This window comes from Lynx rufus, unplaced genomic scaffold, assembly GCF_022079265.1.
Source record: "Lynx rufus isolate CCGP_SWC_20201006 ecotype Redwood Valley unplaced genomic scaffold, mLynRuf1.p SCAF_1, whole genome shotgun sequence".
Lineage (NCBI taxonomy): Eukaryota > Metazoa > Chordata > Mammalia > Carnivora > Felidae > Lynx > Lynx rufus.
In genome coordinates, this window is record NW_025814823.1 from 206,676,029 (window position 1) to 206,694,157 (window position 18,129).

The 18,129-nt window shown below is 40.3% G+C and overlaps 1 protein-coding gene across 6 annotated transcripts in view; it reads left to right on the forward strand.

The window, feature by feature from the left end:
- Positions 1–2,202: 2,202 nt before the first annotated feature.
- PRKAA1 (protein kinase AMP-activated catalytic subunit alpha 1) overlaps positions 2,203–18,129 on the forward strand; it is a 37,365-nt gene continuing 21,438 nt past the window's right edge. For 2 of the 6 annotated variants that reach the window (XM_047093152.1, XM_047093168.1), the window contains exons 1-2: positions 2,262–2,350; positions 3,773–3,896. Coding sequence is in view for 3 of the 6 variants with exons in the window: in XM_047093139.1 (XP_046949095.1) it covers positions 2,224–2,350 (127 nt within the window). In the remaining 3 variants the exon portion in view is untranslated. Of the gene's footprint in view, positions 2,351–3,772; positions 3,905–4,193; positions 4,285–18,129 lie in introns of all 6 variants that reach the window. The other 4 variants (XM_047093139.1, XM_047093172.1, XM_047093146.1 and 1 more) reach the window with 3 other exon arrangements.

An 18,129-nucleotide genomic window follows, 5' to 3' on the forward strand; every position in this document is an offset into this window, starting at 1 on the left:
TGGATCAATGGGAGAATCAAAGGAAGAGAGGATGGAAGAAAAGGTGACAAAAAACTTTTTAAAAGGAATGAAGAGAAAAAGCAAAGGATTAAAGGAGACTTATTATTTACTTTCTTAGAAACTTAACTGAATTCAGTGTTTAACTCAACATAAGGAAAAACAAAACAAAACAAAACAAAAACAACAACCCAGCAATAAAAGCTGCTTAAACAGAGACTATGGGAGACCAAATAAGGCGACCTCTAAGTTCCTATTCGGTTCTTTGATCTAAGATGCTAGGTTTTATTTCCCCAACAATGCTTTTGAGTAAACAGTGGCATTTAATGAATATTTATTAAATAAAATTATAATCTAAAACATTATAGCAGAAACAAACTGATTTTTCTGTTAAAAAAAAGTTTGTATTACTTTTTTAATTGGGTTTTCATAGTTTTGTGGAGATTGACAATTGGTTTGCAAAATTCAGCTTCGGTTTGCTCCCTTGTAAGATCCTCTGTGGCTTAACCACAAAGGGCTGAGGTACTTTGTGATTTTTTTCTTTTAGGTTAAAAGAAATAACAGAATTTTGCTAGGCTGAATTCTAGACATGATGCAAATTTAAAATAATTTAAGATGATATTTCAGGGTAGGGGATTAAAGTTTTTTGGGGTGTGTGTGTGTGTGTGTGTGTGTGTGTGTGTGTGTGTTTTCCCTGAGAGAATCCAGCAAGCTATTTCTGCTTTGTAAAGATGCAACATGTCTGAGCTGCAGAAACTCACAAGGCAAACAAGTAAAGGTGAAGAAACCAGACAGCAAAAATTACAACTGTGACCACTGCCCACCCCACAAATATGTCATAGTCAAAGACTTCTTCTTAAGTTTCTGGTCCTTCAGAATATGTACTGTCCATAAAAATTTATCCAAGGCTAGTTGTTAACTATTCTGTTTATTTGATCAAAAGCTCAAGCTTTTGCTTCTTCTGCGGTGCCTCGGTTGGAACAAAGCCGTGCTTAATGCATGTTACTTTGATTTCATAAATAGCATATAAAAATCAGAGGAACCGGGTAGCTTTGGTTAGGAAGAAAAAGGATAACATTTTTTAGTCTCACTTTTTTATATTATTTTCTTGAAGAGCTCAACTCTTTGCCCACTGACACTGGCCCAAATGCTATGACTCTGCAAAATTGAGATATCTTGTTTTTTTTAGACATTTGATTTTGCCCGTGTCAGCAGAATACAACTGAGTAGTGAACTGGCTTAACAATTTTAATATGAATAAGCATACTTTCTCTACTTCCTCTGTGATATGGCACGATCACGTCTGTATAGATAATAGAGTAAATTTTACTCGTTGCAGGTACAATACATATTTGTCGACTGATCTGGCTGATGCAACTGTAAGCCTTTTTTCAGTTCAGAGTCTACATTTTACCGACACCCGAAAAATACTAATTCCTATGTCTGTAACATCCCATTCCTGAGCAAACACACGTTCACAATATTCGCAACCTAATCCCTTCCAACAGAGCTTGCTTTTGGGAAGGAAATTTCAGAAAAAGCATCCAGAAGGAGGAAAGACCAACAACGCTACTTGAGCTGTCGAGGTGCCCAGTAACAACTTACTGGCTTAAAGTAACAACAACAACAACAAAGAGCGAGGGGAGGTGGGTGGAGAAAGGGGAAACTCCATCAAAGATGCAACTGACAACTCCCAGCGGCTTTTAGATTCCATCCGAACAGGAAAAACGAAAAGGTTAGAAAGCAGTGCCAGGGCGGTGTCCCCTGCCATGTTTCAATTCACGCTGCGCTAGTAACGAGCCACGCAACTGCTTCACCAGGGCGGGCTTCCTCAGTGCCCAACTCTCCCCTCGGAATCACGAGGAGATCGGTCCCCCTGCCCAGGAGGAACGACCGGGGGAGACCGCTGCCGGCACAAACTCCGCCGCGGAGCCGAGGGGCTGCCGCCCGCCCCCGCAGCTCAGGAAGCCCTCGCCCGCGCGCAGGTGGGCGGGCGCCCCAGGCCCAAACGAAGCCGCGCGAGGCAGGGGGTCCCGGCGGCCCTCGCAGCGACCCCCGCCCGCCCCGCCAGGGGGAGCGTCTGCGCCCGACGGCCGGCGGCGGGGACCCGGCGGGCGGCGCTGGGCGGCGGCCCCGCGGCGCGGCTGCCCTCCCGCGTCCCCACCCCCCGCCCCGCCCGCCCCCGGCGCGGCCCTGCCCGCCCCCTCCGCCCCCTCCCGCGGCGCCATGCGCAGACTCAGTTCCTGGAGAAAGATGGCGACAGCCGAGAAGCAGAAACACGACGGGCGGGTGAAGATCGGCCACTACATCCTGGGGGACACGCTGGGGGTCGGCACCTTCGGCAAAGTGAAGGGTGAGGACCCCCGCGGCAAGGGCGGGCCCCGGCCCGCGATCCGGGCGACTTCCGCCTTCCTCACCTCTTCATCCTCCCCCCGCCCCGGCGTTCCTCCTCTGCCGGGCTCGGCAGCCCCCGTCCGGGCTCCAGCGGGAGCGGAGCCCGCGGCCCCGCTGCGGGACTGCGGCGCGACCCTCCCCGGCGGGGTGGGGGTGGGGAGGGGACCGGTCGCCATGGCGACGGCGCCGCGGCCGGAGGGGCTCGCCCGTGCGAGGGGCGGGGATGCGGAGGTGCGAACTTTCCCAGGTGGGGCAGTGTGGCGCTGGGTGCAGGCGCCGGGGTCTCGGCGCCGAGCCCGGGCGAGAGGGCCTCCCGTTCGCTGGGGCTGTGCTCCCCGGGCTCAGGGCCGGCCCATCGCTTCCCCGGGAGTCCTCAGTATTGTCCGTATTTCCGTCCTCTTTAGGAGGTTCTCGACTTACCTGCCCCGGCTGATTCTCAAGTGTGAAGTGTGTCGTTCCCCTCCTTCCTCCGCCCCCGCCCCCTCCCAACTAAGCTTGCTTTGGGCTTAGCTTACGGAATTCAAAAAAGAGGGCCATCTCGTCCGGAAGGATGACTAATTTTTTTCGAAGCAGTTAATGAATGTAAACTGGTCCTGTATTTGCGATGCATGGTTTATGTTTTGAATGCAGACTCCGTGCCTTTAGTGTTTCTGATTTATCAGTTTTGCAGTCTCTGTGTGCCAAACCTGGTAGGTAGTGCAGACGTTGCCTGCAGATAGTATTTATTAGCTCATTAATGTAGTTCGTTTCCATTTATTTGCACAGGATATTTTTAACAACTTAGTGCACATCATTTGAACTTTTTTAAGGAAAGTGGAATCTCTTATCCTTGTGTTTCAACACAATATTCTGGAAATAACAAACTTGATCTCCAGCCCACCAATTCTGGCACAAAAAGTGTTTTTTTTTTTTTTTCTTTTTAAGTGTATTTATTTATTTTGAGGGGCAGAGAGAGAGAGAGAGAGACGGGGAGAGAAAGAATCCCAAGCCGGCTCCACGCTGTCAGTACAGAGCCACGTGCTCCATGCAAACCTGACATCCTGACCTGAGGTGGAATCAAGAGTGAGTCCCTTAACTGATGGAGCCACCCAGGTGTCCGTGGCACAAAAAGTTTAATTGCAAACCTTGTGAGACATAAGTTTTTTTTTCTTTAAAATATTTGACTCTGTTATTAGGGAGGTAGAGGAAGAAAGCATGGAACTGATAAATATAATTCATGCATTGGCTTTGGATAGATAATAACCCGTGACTTGCATATACTGAGCTCTTGGTAAATATTTGACTTGAAAGAACAAAAAAGTTGTGAAAGTCTGTGCAGTGAATTAACTAACTGAGCCTTGCTTTACCGGAGCTAAAATAAACATTTTCTGATTTTATCTAGGGATGGAAGAGGAGAACCCTTCCTTCTCTTGCTCTTTCTGAGTCATAGAACTGGAAAATTGCTGTATAGCCCACAGGGAAGCAACTGCCTAAGTCTTCTTATGAGAATCAGCAAGGCCAACAATGTAAGAAAGTAAGAAGCAAATGCCAGAATAGGGTAACAACAGCCATCAGGGTGGGTCTGTATTAGGCCAGTAAGATGTCTCTGTGCCCTTGAAGTTATTTATTTTGGGCTATGCTGTTTCTTTACTTGTTAGCAATCACAAACTGCTTTTCCTTTTCAAGTATTTGTAAGACATGGTCATTAATGCCCCAAAATAGTCTTGATAACCTCACTCCTCCCAGGATTCTGCTTGGATTAGGATGCTCATCATTCTAATGTAGAACTGTGCAACGTCAGTTCTCATTTTCTTATTTGCTAGATGGCTTTTGGCATGGCAGATAGGAAAGCAAGAGGAAAATGTTCATGTTCTGGATTTGATCTGTGATGTGGCTGTAACATGAATCCCTCCAGTGAGTGCTGTTCTTTATCCTTCACTTTCTCACTTGTGCCTGTCTTGAAGTACCAAATACTGTCAAAGTCAGCCTCTCCAAATTGACTGATATTGGCCAAGTGTAGAAAGGCCAGTATTAGTCAAAGAATCACATGTCTCATAGATAGGGTTAAATTTGTTCATAAATATATTAGTTGATATTAGTCAAAATCTTCAGCCAGTGCTTTTTTCTTTTCTTTTTTTTTTTTTAAGAGAGAGAGCGGGCATAAATGAGTGATGGGCAGAGAAAGGAGGAGAGAGAGAGATAGAAAGAGAGAGAGGGAAGCAGGACTCATCCGAAGTGGGCCTTGTGATTTTTTTTTTTACCCAAAGTGGGGCACCTGAAGCAGGGCTCAAGCTCACCCGTTGCAGGACTCGAACTCACGAACCATAAGATCACGATGATCTGAGCTGAAGTCACATGCTTAACTGACTGAGCCACTCTCTTTCTGTGGTTCTCTCTCCAAAGCAAGGAAACCTCAGCCTACCTCTCATGAATCTCATTGGCTCATACAGTCCCTGGGGTCGGGGATGCCAGGTGCTTGTGTTCCTAAGTAGGTACCCGCAAGGGAGATAGCATTACTCTTGGGAGGACCGTGGCCCACTGTTAGATGTGTGTGTGTGTGTGTGTGTGTGTGTGTGTGGTGGGGGCATCTTCTTATCTTCTTCTGAAGTACTTATTGGGAGACAGAATAAATACTTTACACAGAAATGGGTATTAATTGTTAGGAGAAAGAAAAGGGGGCCTAGATGCTAAGGGAGCCGGCAGAAATAACCTATGACAGTGGCGATGTTGGCAACTTTCACTAGCCTTAATTTGACAAGAATTTTTATGAATGCTACAATTAGCCATATATTTCAATGGAGATAATTCAGAGTATATGCAGCTTTTAAAATTAGTTATACACTTTGGTAAATTTAACACAGAAAAGGAATCTAATAGAAGATGTGACACTGATATGCAGAAAAATTCCTGATATGATATTTCATGCTTAGAGGGACTGTGAATTTGCAATGATTATTTTGTTTCTTATTACAGTCTAAAAAAGTCCTTTGGTAACTTAATGCCAACGTTTTGAGGGAAAGGTTTAAACAGACAACTCAGGTTGGTTTGGGATTACGCTTGAATTATCTCTTTTATTTCCAAGTTCTCTTTTTTTCTTCTTTCTTTTTCCTGGTTGTCAAGGTGTTAGTCTCCATTCCCGCACAGAGTCCACTCACTTTTCCCCCAGTACAACCATTATAAAAGAAAGCACAGATGAGCACAGTCATGTTATTGTTGCGGTAAATTAAAATGGCACTTTCTGTTAAGTTTTCCAAGAGAAGAGAAGATGGTCTTTTTAGTGGTGTAGGTGGTCTCTAGCAAATGAGTTGTTTATACAAATAATCTATTAATTAAGTTGGTATTTTTCTACATAAAACTGCAATTTCAGGTAAATAGGCCACTGTTCCCTTTGTGAATGAATCACAGTAGAAGTTATTTAAAAATTTAAGGAGGGTGTGTCTGCTGTAACTCTTAATCTTGGGGTCATGAGTTTAAGGCCCTACATTGGTATGGAGCTTACTAAAAAAAAATCTTTACGGACAAAAAACATATATATATACATATATATATATATATATATATATATATATATATACCTACCTATATATACATATATATATATATACCTACCGATGCTGATACACACACACACACATATATATATATATATATATACATACATATATATATATATATATATGTGTGTGTGTGTGTATCAGCATCGGTAGATCTCAAGTTTATAAGGGTAGGCCACAAAAAACAAAGAAGTAGAAGAACATGTACAGTCATGCTGTTTATATAATTTTTTTAAATTCTTTTTTGGGGGGTATTTGTTTATTTTTGAGAGAGAGAGAGCATGAGCAGAGGAGGGGCAGAGAGAGAGGGAGACACAGAATCCGAAGCAGGCTCCAGGCTCCTAGCTGTCAGCACAGAGCCTGACTTGGGGCTTGAACCCACGAACTGTGAGATCATGACCTGAGCCTAAGTTGGACGCTCTACCGACTGAGCCATTCAGGCTCCCCATATAAATTTTAAAGTCATGCAAAAACACTCAGACATTCCTAATGTGAGTAAATTGGTACAGTATTTATGAAAGTGAACCCACCAATTCAACTTCTAGGAATTTATCTTATACACACACTCCTGTGTGAAATAATGAGTTATTCATTGATACATTGTTTATAGATACAAGAGGTTGAAAGTAACTTTTCTAATAGGATAGTAGTTAAATTATGGTCAGCTGTGCAGTGATACATCCTGCAAACGTTAAAAACAAAAGCAGGAGACTTTATATAATTTAGGGAACAATTTCTAAGGTGTATTTTTAGGGGGAGAAATACGGCTAGTCAAACAAATGTGTATAGTATACCTACCATTTGTGTATAAAAAAACAGGAGCCAAAAGGTATTTAAGTGTAACTACTTGCATATGTGTGGAGTGTTCCTTTAAAGATACACGTAAAAGTTACATTAGTTGGTCAGTTACATTATATTAGATACACATAAAACAGCTACATTAGGTAGCAGGGGGACATTTCACTGTATATCCTTTTGTACTGTTTAATTGTCTAGTGCAGGTATTACGTTTTGAAAAGAATGTATAAAATTTGTAGAAATAAACATAGGGAAAACATTGTTAAAATATTGTTGTGTGTTCCTGTATGTGGAGCAGACAAACATTCAAGGTAGTGGTTACCTCTGGGAAGGGGGAGAGGAGCAAGGGATCTAGGAAGAGGCGTTCAGAGCTTCCCCTGCATTTGCATTTTTGCAGTGTTGTGTTGGCCGACTGGTGGTGGGTGGCACATGGCGGACATCTGGTTTGCCGTTTGGGATGCTTGAAGTGTTTTGTTAAGAAAACCTACCTTTCACATTTCCACCTTTTAAAACTCACTTCTCTCTAGGATTAAGTTATTTCCCTTCTGCTTTAAAATACGAGATTTTCTGACTCTTAGAATTTTAGAGTTGGTAGCTAATCGTTGACGAATCTGCTGTTCGTGTGAGGGAGATGTGAATTCTGGGAGCCTGTGCTGTGAGTGGCCTACAAGCCTTCCATGGCAGAAATACCCGTTTCCATTTTGTTCAAAAACGGTATCTTAGCACTACTGGAAAGCAGTGACAGTCTCAAGAGCAAATTTTGAGCTTTGGGAGGGGGGTGTGGTTGACTTGATGCCTATTTTGCCAACAATAGGGTCCGCTTATTACTGTTCACTGACTGTGGAGCAGCAGTTAATTTGGCTGCAACTGAGTTTAGTCAATGCAGAATCTTTTGCTTAGTTTTGAGAAAGCAGTTCAGAGTTTGATACCGTACCAAACCTTTTCCCCAGTTCTGCAGAGATAGATGGTAGAATACGTAGGTCTTAAGACTCGGAGTCAGAAGACCTATCCCAACTTGATCATATAATAGCTTTACTTCATCGAATTACATAATCGCTCAGAGCCTCCTAATTACCTGTATCATAGGTTTGTTGTGAGGCTCAAATGTGATAATGTGTTTTTTTCCTAAGCTGTTATATACTATATTTTCAAAAGTTTTATGCTACTGAAGTTCTAATATTGAAGTTTGTTGGTAATTGGGTTCAAGGCAAATATTTGTTCCCATAATTAAGGAAAAGAACAGATTACCGTATCATAGCTTTAAATTACCAAGCTTTTGCTGGGAAGAAAGAGGAAGAAAGACAATATTCAGAAGGGCTGTTGCCTACTCTAAAAGAGAAAATATTTGAGTCATCAGTGTTGGGACATTATTTGAAAACCTCAGAGGGAAAAGCCTGTATCCAAAGAAGACAGATTAAAAATGTTTAACTGGTTTCTCTACCAGGTGCTTCAGAGCCATTATTGTGTTAATATTCATAGTGCTTTCCCAAAAGGGAGAACATACATCCTCTCCCAAATGTGTCTTCTGTCCTAGTATATTGTAGGGCATACTTCGTAAAATTCATTGTGATAATTTTAGTTTTATGATTTTTCTAGCCTATAGAAAATTCAAATTCCCAAATTAGAACATTGGAGAGGGGGCTGTAAGAGTTGACTCCTGATAGGCTGTGAAGGGGAGGACACAACTTCAAAATGCAGAAAACCATGGAGCTGGAACAAATAGCCTAGGAGTAAGAGGTCCTATCCTGCCAACTCCCACAGATGTCACTGTGTGAAGGCACAGGGGAGTAAATGACGCTCATACAAGGTGAACATTTGCTTGGTTCCCATTCATTTTGTACAGTGTATCCCATTTAAGAATTCTGGGCATGTGTAGTACAGATTAGAAAACCTGTTTTCAGAAAAGATTACTTTTGTTAACTTGTTAATTTTAATGGTGAATTTCAAATATGAGAAAAAAATATTCGTTTCCTAGGGCTGCAGTAACAAAGTACCACAAACTGAGTGGTTTAGAACAACAGAAATTTATTCTTTCATGGTTCTGGAGGCCTAAAGTCCGAAATTAAGGGGTTTGTAGGGTTATACTCCTTCTGAAGGCTCTTGGTGAGAATCTTTTCCTTGCCTTTTCCAGCTTTTGGTGGCTCCTGGTGTTTCTTGGCTTGTGGTAGCAAAACTGTAGTCTCTGCCTTTGTCTTCCAGTGGCCTCCTGTAGGTGTGTCTGTGTTCTCTCTTCTTATTTAGGACAACATTCATTAAATACAGAACCCACTGTAAAGCTAGGATGATTCATTTTGAGATCCACACCTGATTACATTTGCAAATACCCTATTTCCACATAAGATCACATTCTGGGCTGTAGGGGCACTATTCAACCCACTACACTTGCCATTTTATATGCTTTTGGTTTTATGATCTTGGTTTCTCCCTTATAATACTTTAATGTTTGAGAGACTTTTTAAAACTTTTTGAAAACAATATTTATTTATTTTGAGAGAGAGAGAGAGAGAGAGAGTGCGTGCGTGAGTGAGCACACACGTGTTCGTGTGCTCTTGTGAGCAGGGGAGGGGCAGAAAGAATCCCAAGCAGGCTCCATGCTGTCAGCACAGAGCCCAACGTGGGGCTTGATGTTACAAACTGAGATCATGACCTGAGCCAAAATCAAGAGTCGGACGCTTAACTGACTGAGCCACCCAGGTGTCTCAGTTTTTGAGAAACTTTCAGTTGGTTTGCTAGAATGAATAAAGTGTGTTCTTGGTATCTTGTCTTAAAATGTTGAAATTGATGAGGCAGGTTTTTGGTAGACTGAATTAATTTTCTAGTACAGGAAAAAGATCACAGGAGCGGTGCCAGACACATAGTAGGTGCAGGTACTCAACTATTTCTTCTTTTTAAAATTTTTAATTTATTTTTTAAATTTACCTCCAAGTTAGTTATCATATAGTGCAACAATGATTTCAGGAGTAGATTCCTTAATGCCCCTTACCCATTTAGCCCATCCCCCTTCCCACAACCCTTAGTTTGTTCTCCGTATTTATGAGTCTCTTATGTTTTTGTCCCCTTCCCTGTTTTTATATTATTTTTGCTTCCCTTCCCTTACGTTCATCTGTTTTGTCTCTTAAAGTTCTCAGATGAGTGAAGTCATATGATTTTTGTCTTTCTCTGACTGACTAATTTCCCTTAGCATAATACCCTCCAGTTCCATCCACATAGTTGCAAATGGCAAGATTTCTTTCTTTTTGATTGCCGAGTAATACTCCATTGTACAAATATACCACATCTTCTTTATCCATTCATCCATTGATGGACATTTGGGCTCTTTCCATACTTTGGCTCTTGTTGATAGTGCTGCTATAAACATGGGGGTGCATGTGTCCCTTCGAAACAGCATATCTGTATCCCTTGGATAAATACCTAGTAGTGCAATTGCTGGGTTGTAGGGTAGTTCTATTTTTAATTTTTTGAGGAACCTCCATACTGTTTTCCAGAGTAGTTGCACCAGTTTTCATTCCCACCAGCAGTGCAAAAGAGATCCTCTTTCTCTGCATCCTTGCCAACATCTGTTGTTGCCTGAATTGCTAATGTTAGCCATTCTGACTGGTGTGAGGTGGTATCTCATTGTGGTTTTGATTTGTGTTTCCCTGATGATGAGTGATGTTGAGCATTTTTTCTTGTGTTGGTTGGCCATCTGGATGTCTTCTGTATAGAAGTGTCTGTTCATGTCTTTTGCCCATTTCTTCACTGGATTATTTGTTTTTTGGGTGTTGAGTTTGATAAGTTCTTTATAGATTTTGGATACTAACCCTTCATCTGATATGTTGTTTGCAAATATCTTCTCCCATTCCATTGGTTGCCTTTTAGTTTTGCTGATTGTTTCCTTCGCTGTGCAGAAGCTTTTTATTTTAATGAGGTCCCAGTAGTTCATTTTTGCTTTTGTTTCCCTTGCCTCCAGAGACATGTTGAGTGGTACTCAACTATTTCTTAATGAACAAAGTTTTAGAATAACTCTTATTGGCATGTGAGAATTCAGTCTATTATTCTTTTCAAAACTGTGAGCCTATAAATTAAGGATTCCTCTGATATGTTCAACTTCTTAGACTTATCCTTTATTAAAAGGATATCTGTATCTGTATTATTATACTATGTAATGCCCTTTTAGGATTATCTTTTTAGGGGTGCTTGGGTGGGTCAGTTGGTTAAGCGTCCGATTTCAGCTCAGGTCATGATCTTGCAGTCTGTGAATTCCAGCCTGCGTCGGGCTCTGTGCTGACAGCTCAGAGCCTGGAGCCTGCTTAGGATTCTGTGTCTTCCTCCCTCTCTCTCTCTGCCCCTCCCCTGCTCATGCTCGCTCGCTCTCTCTCAAAAATAAATAAAACAATAAATTTAAAAAAAGGATTATCTTTTTAAAAAAGTTATCATGGGGTACCTGGATGGCTCAGTTGGTTAAGTGTCTGACTTCGGCTCAGGTCATGATCTGACGGTTCCTGGATTCAAGCCCCACGTCGGGCTCTGTGCTCACAGCTCAGAGCTTGGAGCCTGCTTCATATTCTGTGTCTCCCTCCCTCTCTGTTCCTCCCCAGCTCACAGTCTGTCTTTCTGTCTGTCTGTCTCTCAACAATACATAAACATTTAAAAAAAATTAAAAATAGCTTTATAAAAAAATTAAAAAGTTATCACATTTCACTTACTGTTTTGGGGAAACACAAGTTTTTGAGCTAGATCTGGGTCATGTTTTGATTTTACTAACCACCAGCTATAGGCCTTTGGGCAAGTTATTTCATCTTCCTGTGCCTCAGTTACCTGTCAAGTGTTGCTAATAATATCAGTCTTCCAGAGTTGGTTAGAGTTAGAGGGTCAGTAGGTTTGGACACAAAGTGGCTGTGTCATCATGCCTATTAATTACTAAGTTGTGTATCTTAATTAAATTGTTATGTGTTGCAAATCAATTAGATTTATATTTAAAAATAGTATTTGTTTACAAAAATGTGATTTAAGCTGAGTCAAATTACTCTGCGCTCTTCTATGACTGAATAAGCGTTCCTATAGTTTTTAGGTATTAGGTGAAATCACCAGCAAGGACTTGGTGCCAAGTGTATATGTCTAGCACTAATATGTTGAAAATTAACCAAAGTCAGGAAAGGGTCGAACTTTGGAAGCTAGAAATCTCAGGATTGATGGTTGATGGAAGGGGGAAGGATGGAGCAGGTTGGTGGAATTGAAGCTTATGAGGATGGGAGCTAGATGGATAGAAATCATAGCTATTAATTATTTAGCACTTATTATGTGCTTAAAGGGATGCTACTGACTCTAAGTGGATAAGGGGCACAAATCAAAGAGCTGAGATAATTGGCCGTGTGTGGATTAAACCAGAAAATTTAGAGCTGATTAGATAGGGAGAGGGGGCAGGTCTGGGAGCGATTGAAAATAAATAGCCCTAAATGGTAATAGCCACCATTTATTCATCAAGCATTTACTGTGCTGGACACTGTGGAAAGTGCTTTACAAACCCTACCTCATGTATTCCTTATAGTCACCCTTGTGTATGTGGTATTCTTATTTTTACAGACAACTGAATAGAAGGTTGAAGTTACTTAACTTTCCCAGGTCAAACATTTAGTAAAAACCTTCATACACAGAACCCAGGTCTGTGTGACTACAAAGTCTATGCTTTGTACACAGACTGCCTTCTTATGTGAAAGGAGAATGGGGCATTCAACCTGTTACTGAAAAATGTGAATCTAACACCCATCGTTTTTTCTTTTTTTTCTTCCCTTTGGGATTTTGAATTGTAAAGAATATAAAACAGTAAGTAAAATATGAAAAAAAACCACTATAGAATAACTTTTAATTTTGGTACATTATCATTTTCTTTTTTTTTTAATTTTCTTTCTTATTTTTTAAAATGTACATCCAAATTAGTTAGCATATACTGAAACAGTGATTTCAGGAGTAGATTCCTTAATGCCCCTTACCCATTTAGCCCACCCCCGCCTCCCACAACCCCTCCAGTAACCCTCAGTTTGTTCTTCATATTTAAGAGTCTCTTATGTTTTGTCCCCCTCCCTGTTTTCATATTATTTTTGTTTCCCTTCCCTTGTGTCCATCTGTTTTGTCTCTTAAAGTCCTCATATGAGTGAAGTCATATGATTTTTGTCTTTCTCTGACTAATTTCACTTAGCATCATACCCTCCAGTTCCATCCACGTAGTTGCAAATGGCAAGATTTCATTTTTTTGATTGCCGAGTAATCCTCCATTGTGTGTATATACCACATCTTCTTTATCCATTCATCCATCGATGGCCATTTGGGCTCTTTCCATACTTTGGCTATTGTTGGTAGTGCTGCTATAAACATTGGGGTGCACGTGCCCCTTCAAAACAGCATACCTGTATCCCTTGGATAAATGCCTAGTAGTGTAATTGCTGGGTCGTAGGGTAGTTCTATTTTTAATTTTTTGAGGAACCTCCATACTGTTTTCCAGAGTGGCTGCACCAACTTGCATTTCCAGGCACATTATCATTTTCATAGAAATATTTTTGGTATAGGTAGACAATGTAGAATACATATGTTTTTGTTTGCTCTTTTCATGATTATAAGAGCATTTTCTATAGTCTTCCTCTGAGAGAGAGTTGGAATAACAATGTATTAAACTGTTCTCTAAAATTGGTCATTTAGTCTTTTCTTAAATAAAACACTATAATAAAAATAATTATGTACATGTTAAAATGTACTTAATTCTAAGTTACATTCCGAGGAACTATATAAAAAATATATATCACTCTTTCTCTTAAAAAAATTTTTTTAAATGTTTATTCATTCTTGAGATAGACAGAGCATGAGTGGGGGAGGGGCAGAGAGAAAGGGAGACCCAGAATCCCAAGCAGTCTCCAGGTTCTGAGTTATCAGCACAGAAACTGACGCAGGGCTCAAACCCACAAACCGTGAGATCATGACCTGAGCCAAACTCGGACGCTTAACCAACTGAGCCACCCAGGTGCCCCAAAATCACTCTTAATGCGGTCTAGTATATCAGCTGTCTTTTTCTTCCCCTAAAATGTTTCTATTGGTTTGCCAGCCATGCAAAAGGAATTAGTGCACTAATTTTCCCTTAAAAAAACAAACTGATCACGTACCCTGCTTATTTACTTAGTTGTGTGTGTGTGTGTGAGAGAGAGACAGAGAGGTTGAATTTGATCTCTACAGTGGCTGTTACAACACCTTTCTCCTCCCTGTTACTGTTCAATTTTTGTTTGAATACTATTTGTACAGTCATACTTCTGTGATTTCTGTTGTTTCAGAAATGAAGATATGCCTCTATTTCTTCTAAGTAATCTCTAATTTGATGAAATGCTCAGGTATTAGAACAACGTCTTTAGTCGTACTTTGTTTGGTTATTGATTTCGTTCTGTTTACTTACTCTTCTTTTACTGGGGAGGGACTTCTATTATTCATAGGTGGAATAGTATTTATTCTCTACTCGCTATTACTCATGAGTTGAATTTCACTTGATTTCCTGTTCTTTGTCTATCAGCATCCATCCTTTGAGTGCTAATTTTGATTTCTTCCTAATTTTTGGTATGTTTACAATAAAATTTTCTCATATTTTTACAACTTACTGCTTTCTAATTGTTGTAAAATTCATCTTGCTCTGCTCTTCCTTTTATATTTCCTTTTTTGTTTAAAAGATTTTATTTTATTTATTAAAAATTTTTAAAAATATTTATTTTTGAGAGATAGAGAGACAGAATGTCTTGGTGGAGGAACAGAGAGAGAGGGAGACACAGTCTGAAGCAGGCTCCAGGCTCTGAGCTGTCAGCACAGAGCCCAAGGTGGAGTTCCAAGCTACAAACTGTGAGATCATGACCTGAGCTGAAGTAAGATGCTTAACTGACTGAGCCACCCAGGTGCCCCTTTATTTTTATTTTTTTTAAATGGGCCTAACGCCCAGTGCAGAGCCCAGTACAGGGCTTAAACTCAAAACCCTGAGATCAAGACCTGATCTGAGATGGAGAGTAGGACGCTTAACTGACTGAGCCACCCAGGCACTCCTTAAAAGATTAAAATCTTTTAAAATAATTTAAACATAAATGTTTGAGTAATTTCTACACCCAATGTGGGTTCAAACTTACAACCCTGAGATCAAGAGGCACATGCTCTACTGACTGAGCCAGCCAGATGCTCTGTAACTTCTGTATTTCTTATCACCTTGTGATAGTTAATTTTTTCTACAACACTCATGTATTCTTGGGTTCATGTTTTAAATGTTCATGTGTTAATTAATGTCTGTTCTTCTTGCTTTATTCTTTTGTACTTTAAAAAACTTTTTGGTTTTTCCTACCTTACAGTTATTTTGGTCATCTTCAGAGGCCAGGAAGGTCCCAGGGACCCAGGTTGCTTTTGGTCAGTTCTGTTTTCTGTGGCAATGTTAACTGGTATGTAGCAGATGTTCAGTACATGAAATGAATTTGAAAGAATACTTTGAGTCTCTATTGCAGTTCCTTCTTTAATGATAGAATGCACATCTGGAGTTTTGATAAGACCCATTGTTTCTTGGGTGCCTGGGTGGCTCAGTTGGTTGAGTGACCTACTCTTGATTTTGGCTCAGGTCATGATCCCAGGGTCATGGGATCCCTGACATGGGATCAAGCCTTGCGTCAGGTTCCATACCGAGTGTGAAGTCTGCTTAAGATTCTCTCCCTGTCTTCCTCAGCCCCTCTACTTTGTGCACGCTCTCTTTAAAAAAAAAAAAAAAAAAGACTCTTGTTGCATAGTTAATCTGGGTTGAGATTAAGTTGAGCAGGGTATCCTATGAGAGGAGACTGGTTGATTTGTGATGAATTGGGAGTTCAGTCCCAAATGGATTCTGCTTTAACATTCCTTCTGATTCAGAGTCTGCCAGTAGTATCCAGTATTGTGGCTATTTCCCAGTCTTTTTTCAGCTATGCAGTTAATGGGAGAGAGTTTCTACTAAGCCATTGCTTGGAGATTTTGGGGGTAATTCAGACAGATGAGATTACTACTTCAGGTATCAATAAACTAGGTCTCAACAAACTAAGATACTTCATGAATTAGGGTTTAACAGTCAAGTTGACTGCACTTAATCACATCTGATTGGCATAGGAGATTGGAGAAAGCCTTATCCGAAATTAGAATGTGCTTCCAATTTTCAGTCCCATTTCAGCTGTGATTATAGGTTTTTCTTTGTTACTGATTTCATGTGTATTTTAATTACTTTTTGATGGAAGTATGTCCAGTGTGTTCCTGTTCTACCATCTTTCAGGAAAGTTCTATATTTTCTTAGCCGTGGGTGGTTTTGAGATTAGTCAAGCTATACAAATGGTGGTTATAAGAAAATTTAGAGATTCCATTTACATTGTAGTAGTTTGAAACTGGCATTTTTGATTCTGTGATAATGCTTTGGGTTAGGGTAGACTATGTTGCAGTTGTATATTTGTTCACTTGCTGGGAAGATGTACATTCCAGAGGTATTGTGCAGGTTAAAGAATCTGGACAAAGTAGGAGGTGAATTTAGGTGATAAATTGTATTTTTGAGAAGGATTGAGACTTACTGTGACTTAAACAGTTTTCTTGGAGTCTTAATGCTTTTTTCTGCAAGTGTGAAATACCTGTATAACTTACCTTGGATTTAATATTATTAATTAAAACATTTAAGGAAAATAGCAAATGCTTAAAAAAATTCGAAGTAATTAGAAACTACCCCATCCCCTGACCTTCTCAGCTGAAGGGAGCATGGGGGGCAGAGAAGCCCATCACTCATTGTCTTGGTTGGCCTCGTGGGGGGAAAATGTTGAATTATTGAAAACCATTGGACTAGATGATCTGTAAGGTTCTCTTTAGTTCTAAAATTTTATTGTTAAGTCACCAAGAGCACCTATTAAGTGAGGAGCAAGCAGTGAGTTTTGTCTTTAGAAAGCTAATTTAATTATCTTGTTGCTCCCCTGCTTGAAAACATGCAGTGGTTCATAATCCTTGAGGGTTTCTAAAGGGTGGGCAGGCTCAACTCCATCCCAAATCCCAGATCAAGCAGGAAAGCCTATTTAGATTGGAATAATGAGAAAAAGTCTTTGTTTAAAATAATGTTTTAAACACAAGAAGTTTAAATCTTTTTTTAAAAAACTTATTTATTTTGAGAGAGAGAACACATGCTCATGTGTGCATGCATGAGCAGGGGAGAGGCAGAGAGAGAGGGAGAGAGAGAATCCCAAGCAGGCTCCATGCTGTCAGTGCAGAACCCAAGGTGGGGCTCGATCCCACGATCTTGAGATCACAACCTGAGCTGAAATTGAGAGTCAGATGTTTGACCGACTGCCACCCAGGCACCCCTAGACACAAGAAGTTTAAATTATCAATATTGAGTTTTCAACTTGGAAATGATAAAAAGTATCATAATTATCTGCTAAGGGCTGCCATAACAAAATACCTCAGCCAGAATGGCTTGAACAGCAGTTTTATTTTCTTACAGTCTGGAGGCTAAACATCGGAGATCAAGGTTTCAGAAAGGTTGATGCCTTCTGAGGCTTTCTCCTTAGCTTGCAGATGGCTGCCTCTTCCCTATGTCCTTCCAGAGTTTCCCGTGTGAACCCCTGCTCTCTCTCTTTCTGTGTACAGATTTACTCTTACAAAGATACACCAATCAGGGGGTATTCAGACCTACCTGATCTATTTCAACAGTCACTTTTTTACAGGCCCTATTTCCACGTACCGTCACATTCTGAGAGGGAGGGTTCCAACATGAATTTTGGGGGGAGACACAATTCAGCACATAACATACATAAATAACTAAGAAGGAATTTCTTATTTATCATTACCTTTGCCTTTCAGTTGGTAATTACCAAGATCACCAGGGAAAGCTCTCAGCTATTGGTCTTGGTCTTACAAACTATGTTCTACTTTAGAAGACAGCATTTTCTTCCTAAAAAGCTAAAACCCTAAACCACTTATTTACAAAAAAATTGATACATGTATATTTCAAAAAGTCAAATAGTGCTAAGAGGTGTATTTATAAAACAATTCCTTACCCACACTCTCAACTCTTAGCTGTTTTTTCTTGTATTTATCTCTAGGTTGTTGTTTCTTTTTTAAACCTCCATATTTCAAATTGATCCATGCATGTGTACAAACTATTTCTTAATTCTTGTTGTCAGATTTTTATTGTTGTTGTTGAGTTTCTGTTAGAGTAGATATGGATTTAAGTTCTCTTACACCTTTTCCTCTACACCCTCATTCTCCTAATAATTATATCATAGTTAAAAAACCCTACATTTAGCATTTCATAATTGTGACTGTGTAAAAACTATATGCCAAGGCAATACTGTGACTATATATATTTTTTAAATGTTCATTTATTTTGAGAGGGGGCTGGTAGAGAGAGAGAGGGAGACAGAGAATC